Below are 21,084 nucleotides of genomic sequence, written 5' to 3'. Positions count from 1 at the left end.
GACAATCTTCTGTGGGACAGATCCTGGTCCTCTGCTCAAAACTTGAGTAAGTGGGTTTTTGTGTAGGAATCTCTGCAAAGGGAGAGGCAGAATCCTCATGACACCATGAAGGGTAAATTATGAAAAAATATTCGAATATGCTCTTTAAAAATCAGGTTAACCTAATGTGGTGCCACAAAATGCTAAGATTCCTTAATCATAATCATCTCACAATGTTACTACAGGGCAGAGTTAAGGTTATTATTTTTTTATATATATATATATATATATATTATATATATATATATATATATATATATAAAAATAATAACCTTAACTCTGCCCTGTAGTAACATTGTGAGATGATTATGATTATAATATATATATATTACAATACCTAGGAGCCCTGGTCCTGGGCCAGTACCCCACTGTGCTAGGCCCTGTACACACAAGAACAAAGACATTTCCTGCCCCAAAGAGTTTAACAATCTAAATGAAAGAAAAGATAACAGAGGGATACAGACAAACCTACAGGAAAGTACAAGGACACAAGGGACATTATTGGTCAGCACAATAAGCTGCAGGCTCAGTACACCAGCAGCCTAACCATTGTCAAGTTTTTGTACATAACACCACAGAGAAGGGTCCAAAGGAGGAATATGAAGGAAAATAATGAGTTAGCTTTGCAGATATTTATGGGGAAAAACTCACAAGCGAAAGGGGCAACATGGGAGAAGATGCTTGTTTGAAAATTTAACAAGTGAGCTGGGGAGGCTAGAGTTGACCTTTCGGTACTGAATGAGAGATGATGGGTGCCATAACTGTGAATTTCTTACTTTAACTTTTTGGATCTCTTAAGCGTTACCTTAACTCTGAATTTCCTGGTTTGTAGTGCTTGGTTTTGGTAGGACAACAACATCCAGGTTATGTTTTTTCCCTTAAGTTACTGGTACGTACACTCAACCTTAATTCTGCCGTGACAATTTTTTGTTTGAGAATATGTAGAGGGCATAGCTCATGTCAAGTGCAATTCCTAGACTATTAATGATTTAATAGATAGAAATGTGCAATATCTCTTTCCTGTTTGAGTATCTGGCTAAAAGTCCATAAATATTTATAATAATCAAAAGTGATATATATCTAGCCTCAGTGTTGCTAGTCTCATTTATCTTTAAGGGAATTACAGACTTAATAAAAACCAGATAAAACCAAAACTATCATTATTACTGCTTTCCACCTCATATGGTTGCGAATTTACCACCCTGTACATACAAAAATTATTAGCTAATATATGCATGCAAAATTGTATTTAAACCATTTCTCTGTTGCTAAATTTTACACTTGGGATGTCCGGTAAAATACTTTACTTTTTGTGCAGCAAGGTATATGCATATACTTAAGAGATTTAACAGCATCCACAATGTAGCATCTGTTGACAGATTGGTCAAAAACAGGCTTTTCTGAAAAAGAATATTCTGTTTAACCTCTATTTTTAAGTAAATTTAAATATTGTGAAAGGTGCCATATTGACAGCACTGGAGAGTGGGTTCCTCTGTTTGCTTAAGAGGTACAGCATGCACTATGACAATACAATGTTCCCCAGCTTACGTGCCTGAACAATGAAGAAGCCACCTTCTAAGAGTTCTCAATATCAGTTCACTCCTTGGCCTTTGTGTTAGACTCTAAACAAGACTGATTACTGTGGTTGTGGTGATACTGTGGGCACATACCGAATTCAAATAAACAAAGAACAGAAATTAATTTAATTAAACGGCTGTCAAATGGTAGTAATTACAAGTTTAAAATCAATCCCAGATAGTGAGAACCAGACACAAAGGTGAATATTTCTACCTGCAGAGTGTTGTTGTTGCAAAAGGGTAATTTTTGAATCTCAGTAATGAAACCAATTTTTTGGTTTCTCGGTCTCCAGAAGCCTATGAATCTTGACACACCACCACTACAAACAAGGTAGATTCACCATCAGGATTTCTCAAGTATTTTTCTCTCTTGGTTATAGCCCAGAAGCAAATAGCTCCCTAAAGACTGATCTGACACAGCTGATAACACATTCCTACACAACTCCTCCCATTCTCAAAAGGGAATGGAAATCATCCACATCTTGCTTCCATTAATTCTTTTATTTTTCCCTTGGATAAATACAAATTCTCTCTGAACCATTTGTAATATCTACCAACCAGATAAGTTTGTCCCAGTCAAATTTCTCTTCAGTCTATTCACACAAGTACAAGTCATAGAAGCACTTTTGGAAAAGCAAGTCACCATCTGCAACTGTGAACCAATTTCTCCTTTGAGGAAGGAAATCTACCAGCCCTTCAAAGCACACCATAATCCAGCCAGTATTTAAATCAGGGGTCGGCAACGTTTGGCATGCAGCTCGCCAGGGTAAGCACCCTAGTGGGCCGGGCCAGTTTATTTACCTGCTGACGCGGCAGGTTCAGCCGATCGCAGCCCCCCACTGGCCGTGGTTCTCCGTCCCAGGCCAATGGGAGCGGCGGGAAGCCGCGGCCAGCACATCCCTCGCCCGCGCCGCTTCCCGCCGCCCCCATTGGCCCGGGACGGCGAACCGCGGCCAGTGGGGGGCTGCAATCAGCTGAACCTGCCACGTCAGCAGGTAAATAAACTGGCCCGGCCCTTTAGGGTGCTTACCCTGGCAAGCCGCGTGCCAAACGTTGCCGACCCCTGATTTAAACCATTGGTTGACAAAACCAACCTCTCCCAACTACTGCCCAGTAATTAACCCACCATTCCTGATCAAGCTAACCAAGAAACTCACCAAGGTTCTGCACCAGTTTTATACAGATAAACTTATATTCGCCCAGATCCTTAAGAAACCGTTTTTCTGAGGGATGAGAGAAGGCCACAGACTTCTGAATAAGGGGTTTCCTACACCTTCTTGTGAATAACCTGCTACTGGCTATTGTCAGAGATAGGATCCTGGAATAATGGTGTAGTTAAATGTCTGCCAAACTCACCACAGCAGTGGAGAAAGGTAAATCCAAATTTAAGATAAAAATAAGTCCAGAGTAAAAAAAAAAGTTAGGGAAATCCTTTTAGATCTTGTGTAACCTTGGAAGCATAAAACTGTCTAGTAAAAAAACCCCAAAACCCTGTATGCAAGAGGGTTGTGAAGAGTGTGACCAGTTCTAAAAAACCAGAAAGATTCTTTAGCTGACAGTGCAGCACTAAGTTTCCAGGTGAAAGAATGTTAAATCTGTATGTAATAATATACATCATCCCCCTGAGCACAGCAAATTTGGACCAGGGGAAGAAAGAATGGCAAATGCTTGGCTAGAGACAGATTTGAGAATATGTCAAGGAATGTATAATATGCTTTGATCAAAACGAATTAGTCAGCATATATACCTAATCCCTCCAAGTGGCCTTTTTTTGTTTTAGTTTTATCTTATTTCTCTTTAACTTTACTCTTGGTGAAAAAAGACTGTGGTGTTTCTTCCAAATTCTTCCTCCTTATTTGGTTGGGGGGAGGTTAAAATTATTTTTTCCACTCTTTCTAGTTAGATCAATATGCATATGTTGATATATTAAGTGGTAACATATTTAAATATTCAAACTGAAAAAAAATGGTACCTGAAAATGAGGTTCCTTGAGTATACCAACTAATTCTGCAATACTTTCATCTTTGTTTATTAAAGGACTGATGTCTTCAAGAATTTCATTCACTAGCTCCAGGTTGTTGTCACTGACAGCCTCAAGTTTAGAATCTTCCAGTCGCTCATGAGCCTGTGAGAGATTAAAAACAAAATTATATTAATGACAGCCAATGAGTTGCAGCAGTACTTTTAATTCATTTAGCCCTGGGATTCATTTTATTTCCTGATTTATCTTATCATCAAGAAGATTAAAAAGAGCGCCTTATCTAAAGTAAATCTGCTGTTTTGCCTTTACAGCCTCACCGTAGGATTAGCATGCTTAACCACTTGGCTATAGGACCCCCATTTTAAAGCAGGACCGGACTGACGTGTGTGTGTACATGTATCCCCTCAAGCTCTATACAGTAACTCCTCATTTAAAGTCGTCCCGGTTAACATTGTTTCGTTGTTACATTGCTGATCAATTAGGGAACATGCTCGTTTAAAGTTGTGCAGTGCTCCCTTCTAACGTCGTTTGGCAGCCGCCTGCTTTGTCCACTGCTTGCAGGAAGAGCAGCCCGTTGCAGCTAGCTGGTGGGGGCTTGGAACCAGGGTGGACCGGCAGCCCCCCATCAGTTCCCCGCTCACCTAAGTTCCCTGTGCAGCAGCTGCCCAGCAGGTTAGCAATTGCAGCTGTTCCTCCCCCCACTGCTATGTGCTGCTCCTGCCCTCTGCCTTGAAGCTGCTCCCCGAGACTCCTGCTTGCTGTGTAGGGGGGAGGGGACGAAGAGGGGGGCTAATGTCAGGGTGTCCCCCTCCCCCCTGCTCCTGCACCCCGCTTACCCCATCTTCCATAGAGCAGGGGGGACAGATGACAGGGCTCAGGACGGAGCTTGCTGGCAGCAGCTGTGGTCTCAGCAAGCTGATCTAATTAACAAGGCAGTGTACTTAAAGCGGAAATGTGCATCCCTCTCTCTCACACACACACACACACGGTGTGTGTCTCTGTCTGTGATGCTGTCTCCCCTCCCTCCATTCCTGCTGCCTTGTAGAGTGTGAGAGTTAACCATTGAGGGCTCAGCCAATTGCTAGTTCATCATTTAGCAGTAAAGCATTCCATGGGAAACATCCCACCCTTTGACTCCTCCACCTCAACCAAGCTTCACAATCATCATCACTGTGTACCAGTATTAAACTGTTTGCTTAAAACTTATACTGTGTGTGTATATATATATATAATATATTCTTTTGTCTGGTGAAAAAAATTCCCTGGAACCTAACCCCCTCATTTACATTAGTTCTTATGGGGAAATTGGATTCGCTTAACATCATTTCGCTTAAAGTCGCATTTTTCAGGAACATAACTACAATGTTAAGTGACGAGTAACTGTATTACACAACAGTCTAATAGCCCACCATCTCTGAACAATCTCTCAGTTCCTCTCTACTTCTAGAAGTGCTACAAGGGTTGGGCTCTGAAACAGAGAGGAAGAGGGAGGATCAATGTTGCTTTATGAAGGCAATACGGTTAGAGAACAAGAGTTTACCTTGGTAACTATCTTTTTCTTGATCCTGGACATTTCTGTCACAGAGTCCCACTCTAAGAGACTAGTTAGCAGTAGGGTGACCAGGTGGCAAGTATGAAAAATCAGAACTCTCTTTTTCGGGAGCAGGGGATATAGTGCTATATAAGACAAAGTCCCTAATATCGGGACGTCTGGTCACCGTAGTGAGCAGTGACCTCCTTGAAAAGAAGGTCCAAGGAGCCCTGCTAGTTATACGATTGAAGCATTGTCTTTCTGAAACCAGCATCTGCTCTTGACGCAGTGTCAAGAGAACAGCAATTTGAGAATGTGTGAACCAAGCCCACACAGCAGTCCTACAGATTTCTAACAGGGGAACATTGCTAGCCCTTCATTAGAGAAGAGATGCGTCATAGAGGCTGCCATTTCCTCACAGAGCAAACCCTGAGGCATTCAGACATGGGAACACCAACGACTTCATACATGATTGGATGTAGCACCTCATCCACTTAATCTCTGTGCAGAGATTTTTAGGAGTTTTTCTTCCCCCCCCCTCCCCCCCGTAATGACTGGACTACATAGTCTGACTTTCCTCTAAATACATTATACTTCATTTAGTCGAATCCTTATTATCCTCATTATCTGAATCCCTTCCTTGTCCCCCAGCTGCAGAGGGCCTGAATCTATGCTGGGGGCCAAGAAAGGGATTTGGATAATGTGGAGATTCCAATACCAGAGCAAAGACCCCTGGCCAGGAGGACAACGACAACACACCTTGATCACAGGGGAGGCCACCATGATGCGGAATGGCTCCTGCAGCAGCACAGGGAGCCCTGTGCAGCTCTGCTGTCATGGGAATGGGTGAACTGGTGCTATGACAGTGGAGCTGCAGAAGGCTCTCTGCACTGCTGCAAAGCCAGTGACACCTGACCCCTGCAGGCGCAAGGTGTAGGCAGAAGGCTGCACTCCTGATGGGGAAAAGCGGAGACCCCCTCCACCCTCCGGCTAGGACTGTGAGGAGAAGCCACCCCAAGATACCAGGGAGGCCACCCCACTGCTGAACAACTCCTGCCCTCTCCATTATCCGAACTCCTGATTATCTGAATAAAATCTGTGTCCTCCATGCTATTTGGGTAATCAGGTGTATACTGTAATAACTAAGAGCTCTTAACCATCTCAACCTCGCTTCCCCACAGCAGATATTGGGCTCTGGGGAAAAAAACACAGGCAGTGAAACTGACTTATTGAGATGAAATATAATTTTGGTCAGAAACTTGGGGTGCAGCCTAAGGACACCTTCTTTGTGGACTATGATATAAGAACTGCTCTCACTGGCAGCTATGTAAATATGAACAGTTGCAAAGAATTGCTTAGTGATACCAGAGATAGGACAAAGTCCAAGACAATTGGAATCAGACAACCACCATGTCAAAGCATCTGCCTTGAGCAATTTTAAGCCAGTTCTAACTTTGGCACCCCCTACGAGGCTGCTTTCTGATCTCTAACTGACTGACTGGACCACCTCAGACAAGAAAAGTTAGCTGTTGATTTTCAAAACAAGATATGAAGGGACATGAAGTCTGCACAAACTGCTCTGCTGAAACAAGAAATCCGGACTCAAGAGAAAGAGTGAAAGGATGATCTCATGGACAGAGCAATATGCTCTGAGAACTGGGTCTGTCAGTTCCATGTTGGCTTTTCCCTGCCAAATCTTCTACACTACCCTGGCAATGAGAGGAAGTGGAGAAAAAGCATTTTTTCATAAAAGGGCCCTTTCCCCCACAAATATAAGAGAAAGGTGTCTATAACCACACTGTGGATTACTGCTCAATCTAATGCAGAACCTGAGACACACATCTCTACAACCTAGGATTCCGGAAGGCCAATCACAATAAAGGCTGAGCAGATCAGATTGGTGAAATCCTGTCTTCTCCTCTGTGCTGAACAACCTCTAACCTAAAGACCTTAGGAAAATGCTTTTTCCAGCTCCATTCAGGGTGACTGGATCCTAAGATTTATAAAGACATTTAGCTTATGTTGTCATTCTTTAATGATAACCCAGAGGACAACTTTGAAGTCCAGTGATGCGATATCAGGCTTTGACACTGAGGTAGGCTTAATAAACTACACTTCCAGTGCCTTTTTAGGGGAAGATAACAGGCTCATGAGCTTCCTGATCCCCTTGTAAAGGCAAGTTCTAAAGAAAAGTCTGTTGGGCCCCTTTTCTGAAAAGACTTACAGATGTACTGCCTTAGAGTCCTTCTCTAAACTTAGCAGATACTTACTGTGCTCATCAGAAGCTGGGAATTTTGTGGTACAATCCAGATTTCATTATTTGTTAACAGGGTGGAGCTCAAGACAATCAAAAACCAGGGGGGAAATTCCCAATGAAACCAACAAAAAAAATTAAGATGCTCAACACCAGAGACTATCAGGGTTGGAAGGGACCTCAGGAGGTCATCTAGTCCAACCCCCTGCTCAAAGCAGGACCAATCCCCAGACAGATTTTTGCCCCAGATCCCTAAATGGCTCCCTCAAGGATTGAACTAACGACCCTGGGTTTAGCAGGCCAATGCTCAAACCACTGAGCTATCCCTCCCCCCCAAAAGTTAATTTTTTTTATAAGGAGATATTCTATCTCCTAGAACTGGAAGGGAGCCTGAAAGGTCATCAAGTCCAGTCCCCTGCCTTCACTAGCAGGACCAAGTACTGATTTTGTCCCAGATCCCTAAGTGGCCCCCCTCAAGGATTGAACTCACAACCCTGGGTTTAGCAGGCCAATACTCAAACCACTGAGCTATCCCTCCCCTGTCAATAATTTTAATAAACAGAAGTCAGCAAAAGGATTGATTCATGATCACTGGTTGGTAGAGAGTGAACTGAAACACCCTTAAAGGGAGCGAACAATATATACCTCAATATATGGAGCCTGATGGACATGTGCACATGTCCAATTGCCAAGTACTGCTTTAATATGGGTCCTTTAGTATGTGCCTAGGAAAACCACTTCTCAGTGTGGCTGTGTAGAGGCAGTGTCAAAGGCAGATGTTTAAATTTAATCTTGCTATATAAAAACAGAAAAATCTGTGTGTTTTTTCTGAAATAATTTCTCATGAAATAAGTAGAATTCAATAATAAGTAGAACTTACAGATAAGAATCCATTCTTACCTGTAAATTTTATTAAGTGAGCTCCAATATTTGTGATTAACCACTTATTTAACAAAGAAAAGGGCAAAGCTTCAGTTATTTTTCTATTTTAAAGAAAAAAAAGTCAGGTCATTGACTAAATAACCTTGTTTATTATAAGGCTCACTGAGAATTTTGAGCCAGACATACACATTACTCTTAAAAGAATAAAGAAATGTTATGGTGCTGCTGTTTTTTAAATGTATTTTGCAAATATCATACAGATTATATAACCATTTACCACTGTACCCAATACTGCTTTTAAAATAGCTAAAAGACTTAATAATACTGATCTTATTAGTAAAATTTTGTAATGACAATTTTCATTAAAAAAAAAATCTAACAAAAAAAAAAACCAGTTACTCACCCTTTTCGTAACTGTTGTTCTTCGAGATGTGTTGCTCATATCTATTGCAGTTAGGTGTGTGTGCGCGCCGTGTGCACGGCTGTTGGAAACTTCTCTAGCAGCTACCCGTCGGGCCGGCTGTGGAGCCTCCTGGAGTGGTGCCGATAAGGTGCTCTATATATCACCCTGACAGCCCAAGAAGTTCCTTCTTGCCGGCAACACCGACAGAGGGGCAGGTGGAATAGATATGAGCAACACATCTTGAAGAAAAAACAGTTACTCACCTTGGTAACTGTTGTTCTTCAAGATGCGTTGCTCATATCCATTCCAATTAGATGTGTGCGCGCCACGTACACAATTGTCGGAGAATTTTTATCCTAGCAACACCCAGTGGGTCGGCTGTGGAGCCCCCTGGTGTGGCGTCTTTATGGCGCTGGATATATACCCCAGCCGACCCAGCGCCCCCTCAGCTCCTTCTTGCCGGCTACTTTGACAGTGGGGAAGGAGGCCGGGTTTGGAATGGATATGAGCAACACATCTCGAAGAACAACAGTTACAAATGAGTAACTGTTTTTTCTTCTTCAAGTGCTTGCTCATATCGATTCCAATTAGGTGACTACCAAGCCTTACCTAGGCGGTGGGGTCAGAGGGAGACATCGCTGAGTGCAGAACCGCTGAGCCAAATGCAGCATCGTCTCTAGACTGCTATACCAACGCGTAGTGAGCGGCAAAGGTATGAACGGATGACCAAACTGCCGCTCTACAGATCTCATGGATTGGAACCTGGGCCAGGAAAGCGGTCAAGGAGGCTTGAGCCCTCGTGAAGTGGGCGGTGAGGCATGGTGTCGCGACACCGGCCAAGTCATAGCAAGCACGAATGCGGGACATGATCCAAGAGGAGATACTTTGCGAGGAGACCGGTAGGCCTTTCATCTGGTCAGCCACTGCAACGAAGAGTTGAGTCGTCTTCCTAAACGGCTTCATATGCTCGATATAGAATGTGAGGGCCCTGCGCACGTCCAGAGAGTGCATACGTTGATCTTGCCGCGTAGCGTGCACCGTAGGGTGGAAGACCGGGAGGAAGATATCCTGGTTCACATGAAAAGCTGATACCACCTTGGGGAGAAAGAGTGGGGGTGAAGCTGCACCTTGTCTTTATGGAAGACTGTATATGGAGGTTCCGACATGACGGCTCTAATTTCAGAAACATGCCTTGCTGAAGTGATGGCTACAAAGAAGGCTGTCTTCCAAGATAGGTAACGGAGTGAGCAGGTAGCCATTGGCTCAAACGGGGGCCCCGTGAGCCTGGATAGGACCAGGTTAAGGTCCCACGCCGAGACCGGTTGACGCAGTTGTGGGTATAAGCAATCTAAGCCCTTTAGGAATCTGATGACCATCGGGTTAGAGAAGACCGAGGAAGCACGTTCTCCTGGATGGAACGCTGAGATAGCTGCCAGGTGCACCCTGACAGATGATATCGCCAGGCCCTGCTGCTTTAGGGATAGGAGATAGTCCAGTATAAGTGGTATTGACGCCTACAAGGGGAGGCGTGGCACGCTGCTCACACCAACAGGAGAAGCACTTCCATTTGGCTAAGTAGGTTGCCCGTGTGGAGGGTTTCCTGCTGCCTAACAGAACCTGCTGCACGGATTGTGAGCAGAGTAACTCCGCCCGAGTTAACCATGCAGCATCCACGCTGTAAGGTGGAGCGACTGCAGGTCGGGGTGACAGAGTCGTCCGTGGTCCTGGGTGATCGGAGGCTCTACCGACAACTCCAGGAGTGTGGTGTACCAATGCCGCCTTAGCCATGCTGGAGCGACCAGAATCATGCCTGCCTTGTCCCTGCGCAGCTTGAGCAGGACCCTGTGAACCAGCGGGAATGGAGGGAAGGCGTAGAACAGCTGGTCTTTCCACGGCAGTAGGAAAGCATCCGACAGGGAGCCCTGAGATCGCCCTTGGAGAGAACAAAACACTTGGCACTTCTGATTGATGTGCGAGGCGAATAGGCCGATCTGGGGAAATCCCCACCTCCGGAAGATGGAGTGGATGATATCTGGACGAATCGACCACTCGTGAGTTTGGAATGACCTGCTGAGACGGTCTGCCAGCGTTTTCTGTACTCCTGGGAGAAACGACGCCATCAGATGTATCGAGTGGTCTATGTAAAACTCCCACAGGAGAATGGCCTCCTGGCATAGGTGGGATGACCGGGCTCCCCCTTGCTTGTTGATGTAGAACATGGCTGTGGTGTTGTCTGTGAGGACTGCCACACAATGGCCATGTAGGAGACTGCGAAACGCCTGACATGCTAGGCGTACTGCCATCAGTTCTTGTACATTGATGTACAGAGTTAGTTCGGACGTGGTCCAAAGGCCCTGCGTCTGGTGTTCCCCGATATGGGCGCCCCCGCCCAGAGATGATGCGTCAGTGACAAGGTATAAGGAAGGTTGTGGGGCGTGAAATGGTACCCCTTCGCACACCGACGTGTGGCTCAGCCACCAGCTGAGAGAGGACAAGACGGACTCCGGAACCGTGACCATCATGTCCAGGCTGTCCCGACCCGGACGATACACCATTGATACCCAGGCCTGAAGCGGGTGGAGCCAAAGTCTGGCATGCCTGGTTACGTAAGTGTACGACGCCATGTGCCCCAGAAGGCCGAGGCAAGTCCTTACCATGGAAGTCGGGAAGCTTTGGAGGCTGCGGATGATGTTTGCCATAGTCTGAAAATGAGTAATCGGCAGGAGAGCACGGGCAAGTCTGGAGTCTAAGACTGCCCAGATAAACTCTATTCTCTGGGTTGGTTCCAGAGTTGACTTCTCTCTGTTGAGTAAGATGCCCAGCTTGCGGAAGGGGCGCAGGGTGAGTTGGACATGGGATTGCACTTCTTCCCTGGTGTGGCCCCAAATGAGCCAGTCATCGAGATACGGGAACACCTGTATTCGTTGTCGACGAAGGTAGGCTGCCACGACAGCCATACATTTGGTGAACACTCTCGGAGCAGTGGACAATCCGAAGGGAAGGACGGCGAATTGGTAATGTTCGTGGTTTACCACAAAGCGAAGGAAGTGCCTGTGTGGAGGGTAAATCGCTATGTGAAAATACGCGTCCTTCACGTCAAGGGCGGCGTACCAGTCTCCAGGATCCAGGGAAGGGATATGGTCCCCAATGAGACCATGCGGAAAAAATGGTTACTCACCTTTTTGTAACTGTTGTTCTTCGAGATGTGTTGTTCATATCCATTCCAAGCAGGTGTGTGCATGCCAGCCGGAAGATTTTACTATAGCAGTGTCCGTAGGTTCGGCTTCGGTGCCCCCTGGAGTGGCGCCTTATGGCGCTGTATACAGGGGCCAGCCGACCCTCCACCCCCTCAGTTCCTTCTTGCTGACACTCCGACAGAGGGGCAGGAGGGTGGGTATTGGAATGGACATGAACAACACATCTCGAAGAACAACAGCTACAAAAAGGTCAGTGACCGTTTTTTCTTCTTCGAGTGACTGTTCATGACCATTCCAAGCAGGTGACTCACAAGCCTGAACCTAGGCAGTGGGGTCAGAGGTCACTGCAGACTGGAGTACTGTGCAGCCAAAGGCTGCATCATCTCTGGCCTGGTGCGTGATGGCATAGTGTGCCGTAAAAGTGTGGATTGAGGACCACGTGGCCGCTCTACCCAAATTGAGGTCCCACGCAGGGACAGTGTGGGAACAACCTGTCAAGGCCCTTGAGGAAGCGACCAACGAGTGGGTCTGCAAACACTGAGGTATCCCCCGCTCCAGCGTGGATCGCCGAGATTGTAGCAAGGTGTACTCAAACCGAAGAGAGGGAGAGTCCCAGGTGTCTCAGATGTAGCAAATAGTCCAATATGAGAGGGACCGGGGTGAGCAAGGGAGCCTGACCCCGTTGTGTGGCCCAGAGGGAGAAGCGCTTCCACTTGGCCAAGTATGTGGTCCTTGTTGAGGGCTTCCTGCTACCAAGAAGGACCTGCCTGACTTGATGAGAGCATTACATCTCCACTGGGTTTAGCCATGGAGCATCCAGGCTGTGAGGTGGAGCGACTCCAGGTTCAGGTGACGCAGGCAACCCCGATCCTGTGTGATCAAGTCCGGGAGTAGGGGCAACCTGAGGGGTACCCATGTAGACATATGTAGGAGCGACATGTACCAGTGCTGGCGCGGCCACGCCGGCGCTATCAGGATGACACGAGTGTGATCTCTACGGGCCTTGAGGATTACTCTGTGAACCATAGAAATTGGGGGAAAGGCGTAAAATAGCCTGTCTGCCCAAGAGAGGAGGAAGGCATCCGTTAGAGACCCCGGACTGCGTCCCATGAGGGAGCAGAATTGGTGACACTTCCTGTTCTCTCTGGAAGCAAACAAGTCCACCTGGGGATGACCCCAGAGCCGGAAAATTGAGAGCACTATATCCCAGCGGATAGACCACTCGTGACCTTGGAACAAGCGGCTGAGGGCGTCTGCAAGCCCGTTCTGCGTCCCCAGGAGGTAGGATGCTGTCAGGTGAATTACGTTTTGTACTCAAAAGTCCCATAATGCGAGTGCTTCCCGGCACAGGGGAGAGGAGCGAGCACCACCCTGTTTGTTGATATAGAACATCATTGGAGTGTTGTCCGTGAGGACAGAAATGCACCTGCCTGTCAGCTGGGATTTGAAGGCTATGCATGCGAGGCGCACCGCTCGTAATTCCCTGACATTGATGTGTAACGAAAGGTCTTCCCTTGACCAAAGGCCTTGGGTCCTGAGGTCGCCCAGATGTGCAACCCATCCCACATCCGATGCGTCTGTTACCAGGGATAGGGAGGGCTCGGGGCCGAGGAAAGGCACTCCCGTGCAGACCTCCCGCGGGTCGAGCCACCATTGGAGGGAGTCCAACACTGGCCGAGGTAGCGTCATCACTGATTCTAGGGAGTCCCTGACCAGCCGATACACCCGCCAACCAGAACTGGAGCGGACGCAGTCTGAGTCTGGCGTGGCTCACCACATAGGTACATGCCACCATGTGCCCTACCAACTTGAGGCAATTTCTTGTTGTGGTGATAGGGTAACGTTGGAGGCCGAGAATAATGTTGGACATAGTCTGGAACCTGGCCTCTGGGAGGTATGCTCTGGCGTGTGTCGAGTCCAGAACTGCCCCTATAAATTCGATTCTTTGGGTTGGAGAAAGTGTGGACTTGGCCTCGTTCAGCAAGAGGCCGAGCTCGAGGAAGGTCTGCCTGATGAAGACCACCTGAGCCTCCACCTGTGCCTTGGCACGGCCCTTGATGAGCCAATCGTCCAGGTAGGGAAACATCTGAATACCCTGCTTGAGCAGGAAGGCTGCCACGACTGCCATGCACTTTGTGAAGACCCTTGGGGCTGCTGACAGTCCAAAAGGAAGAACCGTAAACTGTAGATGGGCATTGCCCACGACAAATCTGAGGTAACGCCTGTGCTGAGGGATTATTGCAATGTGAAAGTATGCGTCCTTTAAGTCGAGGGCGGCATACCAGTTTCCTGGATCCATGGAAGGTATGATGGAGGGCAGGGAGACCATGCGGAACTTGAGCTTCTTTACAAACTTGTTGAGATGCCGCAAGTCCAAAATAGGTCTGAGGCCCCCTTTCGCTTTCGGTATTAGGAAATAGCGGGAATAGAAGCCCCTGCCCCTGAGCTCCTGAGGAACCTCCTCTACTGCCCCTGCTGCGAGGAGGGACTGTACTTCCTGAATTAGAAGTTGCTCGTGAGAGGGGTCCCTGAAGAGGGACGGGGAGGGGGGCTGGTGGGGCGGGAGGGAGGAGAACTGGATAGAATAGCCCCTCTCTACCGTGCAAAGCACCCAACTGTCCGATGTGATCCGGGCCCACGCACGATAGAAGGGGGACAGACATGACGAAAAGGTAAGGTTAGTACAATCCAGAGTTCTGACCGGTAGGTCGTCCTCGACCGGGCCATCAAAATGGTGGTCTAGGCCCCTGTGGAGGCCTTGGTTGGGCAGATGACTGGCCAGAGGGCTGCTGTTGTTGCCTCCTTCTGCCTGTCCTTGCCTTCTGCGCAATGCATCCATGCGATTTTGAGGCTGGTACGGCCGTGGGGCCTGTGGCAGCCTGAACTGCCTACGCTGAGTGACTGGGGTGTGTGGGCTTAGTGAGCGAAGGGTAGCCAGTGAATCCTTTAGGCTATGTAGCCTCTTATCAGTCTTCTCCGAGAAGAGCATGGGCCCCTCGAAGGGGATGTCTTGGATTGTCCGTTGGACCTCATGTGGGAGGCCTGAAACTTGAAGCCAGGCTCCCCGCCTCATGACCAGACCAGTCGCCAGAGTGCGTGAGGCTGAATCGGCCACATCCAAGGCTGCCTGGAGGGAAGCTCGGGTAATCAATTTTCCCTCTTCGACCAGGGCTGAAAACTCGGTTCGCGATTCCTGGGGAAGGAGTTCCACGAACCTAGACAAAGCCGAACACGTGTTGTGTCCATACCGGCTCACTATGGCCTGCTGATTGGCTATGCGCAACTGCAGACTCCCTGTCGAATACACCTTTCGCCCGAACAGGTCCAACTTCTTGGCCTCTCTATTTTTTGGCGTAGCTCCCTGGAACCCTTAGCGCTCCCTCTGGTTGGCTGCATCTACTACTAGAGAGTCCGGGGGAGGGTGTGCATAAAGATGTTCATAGACCTTGGATGGAACAAAATATCGCCTCTCAGTCCTTTTAGCCGTGGGGGCCAATGAGGCTGGCGTCTGCCACAAGGTGCTGGTTGTGTCCGCAATGGTCTTTATGAGAGGCAGGGCTACCCTGGATGGGCCCGCGGGGTCAGGATGTCCACCACTGGATCAGTATCCACCTCGATCTCCTCTGTTTGGATCAAGAGGCTCTGGGCTGCTCGCGTAATCAGCTGTTGGAGGATCCTATTGTCCTCCAGAGCCAGTGCCGCTGACGTTCCCGCCACTGCATCATCCGGCGAGAAAGAGGAGGAGATCCCCTAAAGAGGGCCTTCTTCTATACCCTCCACCTCTACCAGGGCCTGCGGCACACGGTACGCAGGCTGCGCGGCCGGTGCGGGTTCAGGATGCGACACCGCGGCCGGTACCGGGGTCGACACCGAGCGACGAGGAGTGCTGGGCGGTGCCTGTGGCGTTGGGAGCATGGTCCCCATCGGTGCAGGTGCCTGACTAGGCGGTGCCGTGTCCCGTTGTGGCACACTCCTGTCAGACAGTGGTGCCGGTTGTGGGGGCATTAGCGGCGGGGCCACCCATGTCAAGGAGACCGATGCAGCCCGTGAACGGGTTCCATACGCCTGACCCACTGACTGGTGGTAGGCCCATGGCGTCCAGAACGGCCACTGGGGGGGTGGTTGCCATTGTTGCTGCCACTGTGGCGGGTAGGGCTGGGCACTCGCATGTGAGGATGATCGTCTGCTCCTCCATCTATTGGAGCGGTATGAGTCCGCCTCCGAGTCAGTGGTCTCCAAGTATGAGGACATAGGAGGGGCGGTACCCACTGTCGCCGGGGACCGATGCCGCCGGACTGGAGAAAGTTCCCTCTGCGCCGGTGCCACTGGGGTGGTGCGGTATGGGGAGCGTGGCAATAGCATTGCCAGTTTGCCCCAAGATTGTAACTGGGGTCGAGCGGAATCCGGAGGTTCTCTCCACCGGTGCGGCGACACTGGGACCGGGAGGCTCAAGAGGTCTGAGGCAGCCTCGAATGCCTCCGGCGTCGATGGGAGGCGCACTTCCTCTATAATGTCCGGGGATCTAGGCCTGTCCGGACTCAACCGTACCCTCTCCGGGGCGGGAGTCAATGGGATAGCAAAATGGGTCTGCGGTGCAGCCAGTCCCGGAGCACTCGTGGACGGCGCCGGCCCCTTAGGGTCCTGGTGGGGGGAATGTTCCCTCACCGGCCTCTTCTTTTTAACCGGCACTGGCGATGGTGAATGATGTCTCAAAGAGGCCGATTTCTTGTGTGCTGACTCTCTCCGGTGCCGGGTTTTGGAGGCTTTGACCTCACGACTTATCGCCAGTGCCGGATCACTGCGCACCGAGGATGAAGTGCTGCGTGCCGGATCGGCAGGCCCAGGGTCCGATTGTGGCCGCAGGGCCGCTTCCATTAGGAGGACTTTAAGTCTCTGCTCTCTATCTTTGAGAGTCCTGGGGCAAAATGCCCTGCAGATACTGCACCTTGTCGGAGAAAAACTGAGTTCTCACTATTTTTGTTTAGGTGGCTTTCGTGGCTTTCCCCCAGGCACCTTAAGCATGAAGAGTGCGGGTCACTCTTCGGCATGAATTTCCCGCAGTCCCTGCAGAGTCTGAACCCTGGGGACCCGGGCATGTCCCAGTGGGGCGACGAAAACGTTGGGGAACCCCCCCCCCCAACAACTATCTATCTAAACTAACACTAAACTAACAAACTGACTAACTATTTACAACTAAGATGGAACACTGCCATGAATGCTGAAGAGCAAGCGAAGTACCAGCTAGCCGTCACCGGTGGTAAGAAGGAACTGAAGGGGTGGAGGGTTGGCTGGCCCCTATATACAGTGCCATGAAGGCACCACTCCAGGGGGCACCGAAGCCGACCCTACGGACGCTGCTATAGTAAAATCTTCCAGCTGGCGTGCACGCGGCGCACAGACACCTGCTTGGAATGGACATGAACAATCACTTAAAGAAGAACTTCAACTTTACCATGAATTTGTTGAGTCCACGCAGATCTAATATGGGTTGAAGCCCCCCTTTTGCTTTGGGGGTTAGGAAGTAGCGGGAGTAGAACCCCCTGCCCCTTAGTTCCGATGGAACCTCCTCGATCGCGTAAAGACCTCCTGTATAAGGAGTTGCTTGTGAGAGGGGTCCCTGAAGAGGGACGGGGAGGGAGGATGGGAGGGGGGGCAAAAAGAAAATTGGAGAGAGTATCCCCTTTCCACCATCCAAAGAACCCATCGGTCTGAACTTATACGGGACCACGCATGGTGGACATGGGAGAGAATCTCGAAATGGAGGGAAAGGATCCTGGGTGGTGACTAATATGCCGTCCTGGGGCGCACCTTCAAAAATTTTGCCTGGGCCCTGACGATGGTTTAGGAGGGCCTTGGTTCTGACCGGGTTGGTGGCTGGTGGATCTCCTTCTACCACCTCGTCCATGTCTTCTGTAAAAGTCTTGCCTTGGACAAGAGGGAGGGTAGAACCTTTGAGGCTGTGGTCTAAAGGGCCTGCGCTGGGTAACTGGGACATGCATCTCCAGGGAGTGCATGATGGTTCTGGTTTTAGGCTCTGTAACCGAGAGTCCGTTTTGTCCAAGAACAGGCCCTGCCCATCAAATGGTAGATCCTGCAGGGTCTGTTGCAGTTCTGGCGGTAAGCCAGACACCTGAAGCCAGGAGATGCGTCGTATAGCTATGCCCAACGCCAGAGTCCTAGCAGCAGAGTCCGCTACATCAAGAGAGGCCTGTAAGGAGGTCCTAGCCACCTTTTTGCCCTCTTCCACTAAAGCCCCGAACTCATCCCTGGACTCCGTGGAATCAACTCCTTAAATTTACCCATGGAATTACACGAGTTATAATCATAGCAGCTCAAGAGCGCCTGTTGGTTTGCGGCTCTGAGCTGTAGGCCCCCCACTGAGTAAATTTTACGTCCAAACAAATCGAAGTGCTTGGCATCTTTAAATTTGGGCGCTGCGGCCTGTTGACCATGTCGTTCCCTTGCGTTCACGGAGGACACCACCAGTGAACACGGCTGAGGGTGAGTATACAGGTATTCATACTCCTCAGAGGGAACAAAGTATTTCCTCTCCACCCCTCTGGCAGTAGGTGGGATAGAGGCAGGGATCTGCCATACTGTCTTGGCGTTAGCCTGAATGGTGCGGATGATGGGCAACGCTACCCGGGATGGGGAGTCAGCTGAAAGGATGCTCACCACTGGGTCCTCTAACACCACTATCTCCTCTGCCTGGAGGTCCATGTTACGTGCCAGCCTGAATGGTGCGGATGATGGGCAACGCTACCCGGGATGGGGAGTCAGCTGAAAGGATGCTCACCACTGGGTCCTCTAACACCACTATCTCCTCTGCCTGGAGGTCCATGTTACGTGCCACCCTAAGTAAAAGGTCTTGGTGAGCACGTAGGTCTATCGGGGGGAGACCCAAGGTCGTTGTCCCCGCCACCGCCTCATCTGGAGAAGATGAGGAAGATGCTACCGGGGCTAATGGATCCTGTGGCGGGTCCAATTGCGAGGGGTCCTGATGTGCAGGATCAATTGTACCGGGGTCTGGGGCCTGCATAGGAGTGGGCACAGGCACCTCCATACCCCCTGAGGGGGGACGACTGATGGTGGCCTCCGGTACTCGGGGCTCTGAATGTGCTGAGTGGGAGGCTGCAGGTGGAACCCCTTGGGCTTGGTGGTATGCCCATGGGGTCCAGAAAGACCATTGTGCAGGCTCCTGGCTAGGGTCTTCGGCCTCATCCTGCCAGTGACCCAGGTTGTCCGCTGCTTGGCCCGGTGCGGGATAGGCTAAGCGGGAGGCGCCGTCCGACTGGGAAGAGCATGAGGCGGATAGTGAGGGCCAGGGCGGTGAGGAGTGTGCGTGCATTGACTCCGCTGGGAACGGTGCCGGTCCACAGGAAAGCGGTCTCTACGTGGTGCCAGGGAGCAGTACCAGGATCAAGAAAGGTGCCGATGGTCATGCCGGTACCGAGATCCAGACCTGGATCGCGATGAAGACTGTCTGCGGGAACGGAGCCGGGAGCTAACTAACTATTGTTGTATATAAAGTAAACAAGGATTTAAAAATGTTTAAGAAGCTTCATTTAAAATTAAATCAAAATGCAGGTGGCCAGGACCCGGCCAGTGTGAGTGCCACTGAAAATCAGCACACGTGCCGCCTTTGGCACGCGTGCCATAGGTTGCCTACCCCTGCTCTACACCTCTCTCTCTAGGCTGCACCCTGGTGTACTTTTTTCCTTTTTTTTTAACTACAATTTTCTTACAGTCTCTAACAGAAAAAACACTTTTCTCTTACATAAATCTGACAGCATTCTTCAATTAATCTTTTGCTTTGCCGGTCTTTATATTCAAAGATCATTGAACAAGGATTTTGTTGCTTAGATTATTTCACCGGTTCTCAAACTGTGATTTGTGGAGCACCTGCTGATGATCCACACAGAGTTGGTCTGTCATATAGTGCTGGCTCACCTCCTTGTTTATTTGCATTAAGAGATAGCTTAAGATACATTAACTACCTTTCCATGTAAGCAATTACTATAGCTGCCCCAGGTATGGAGGATGCAAGCATGAATGGGTAGGGATTTGCTCCATGCAATGACAATTAGAAAAGAAGATGGTTCATGAGGCCATCCCTGCTAAGATATAGTTCAAATTATAAAAGTGTTTGAGAAATCTTCAATTGTCTACTTTACATTTGTAAAGTAGCATTATCATTTATTACCAAAAATGCTTGATGCTGTACATGACACAAATAAGGATGGTCCATACCCAGAGAAGCTTACAATCAAAGGCACGGATTCTGCACGGTGATCCATGTGGGTGAGTTTCTGTGCCTGCCTGGAGCCCCACTGACTTCAGAGAGGCTCTATACAGGCACAATATCTCATATGAATGGATCACAATGTACGTTTGGTCAAAGATAAACTGGATGAGATGCGACAGGAGACAGTACTATAGAAATACTAAATACTGAAAATCTTGAAATATTGAGTATTTTGAAATTGTCTTCATAAATAATTTTACCATATTTTCGATATCTAAAGTTCTTAAAACACAGGAATTTGCCGAATCAACTCCTACCTTCGATCGGCCTCTGATGTCAGCCTCCATTGCCCACTTGTTAAATTTTCATAGATTCCAAGGCCAGAGAGAACCACTGTGATTATCTAGTTTGGCCTCCTGTATAACACAGGTCGTAACACTTCCTCAAAATAATTCCTAGAGAATATCATTTAGAAAAACATCCAATCTTGATTTGAAACTTGCCAGTGATAGCGAATCCACCACAACCCTTGGTAAGTTGTTTAAATGGCTAATTATTGTCACTTTATGCCTTATTTTCAGTCTGAATTTGTCTAGCTTCAACTTCCAGCCATTGGATCATGTTACATCTTTCGCTGCTAGATTGAAAAGCTAACTATTAAATATTTGTTCCCCATGTAGATACTTATAGATTGTAATCAAGTTACCCCTTAACTTTCTCTTTTATTAAGTTAAACAGATTGAGCTCTGAATCTATCACTATAGGGCATGTTTTCTAATCCTTTAATCGTTTGTATGGTCTTCTCTGAACACACTCCAGTTTATCAACGTCCTTCTTAAACTGTGGGCAACAAAACTAGACACACTATCCCAGCAGCGGTTGCACCATTGCCAAATATAAAAGTAAAATAACATATATTCTTACTCGAGATTCTCCTGTTTATGCATCCCAAGATCACATTAGCTCTTTTGACCA

General features: G+C 48.6%; 1 protein-coding gene across 5 annotated transcripts in view; it reads right to left on the bottom strand.

Moving 5' to 3' along the window:
• PALS2 (protein associated with LIN7 2, MAGUK p55 family member) overlaps positions 1-21,084 on the bottom strand; it is a 128,820-nt gene that overhangs the window by 40,661 nt on the left and 67,075 nt on the right. For all 5 annotated transcript variants that reach the window (XM_005290868.5, XM_024106787.3, XM_042861518.2 and 2 more), the window contains exon 3: positions 3,589-3,741. In XM_005290868.5, coding sequence (XP_005290925.1) covers positions 3,589-3,741 — 153 coding nt within the window. The remainder of the gene's footprint in view (positions 1-3,588; positions 3,742-21,084) is intronic.

Source organism: Chrysemys picta, chromosome 2 (assembly GCF_011386835.1).
Source record: "Chrysemys picta bellii isolate R12L10 chromosome 2, ASM1138683v2, whole genome shotgun sequence".
Lineage (NCBI taxonomy): Eukaryota > Metazoa > Chordata > Testudines > Emydidae > Chrysemys > Chrysemys picta.
The sequence above is the reverse complement of the archived record's forward strand: the minus strand, read 5'-3'. Positions and strand labels throughout refer to the sequence as shown.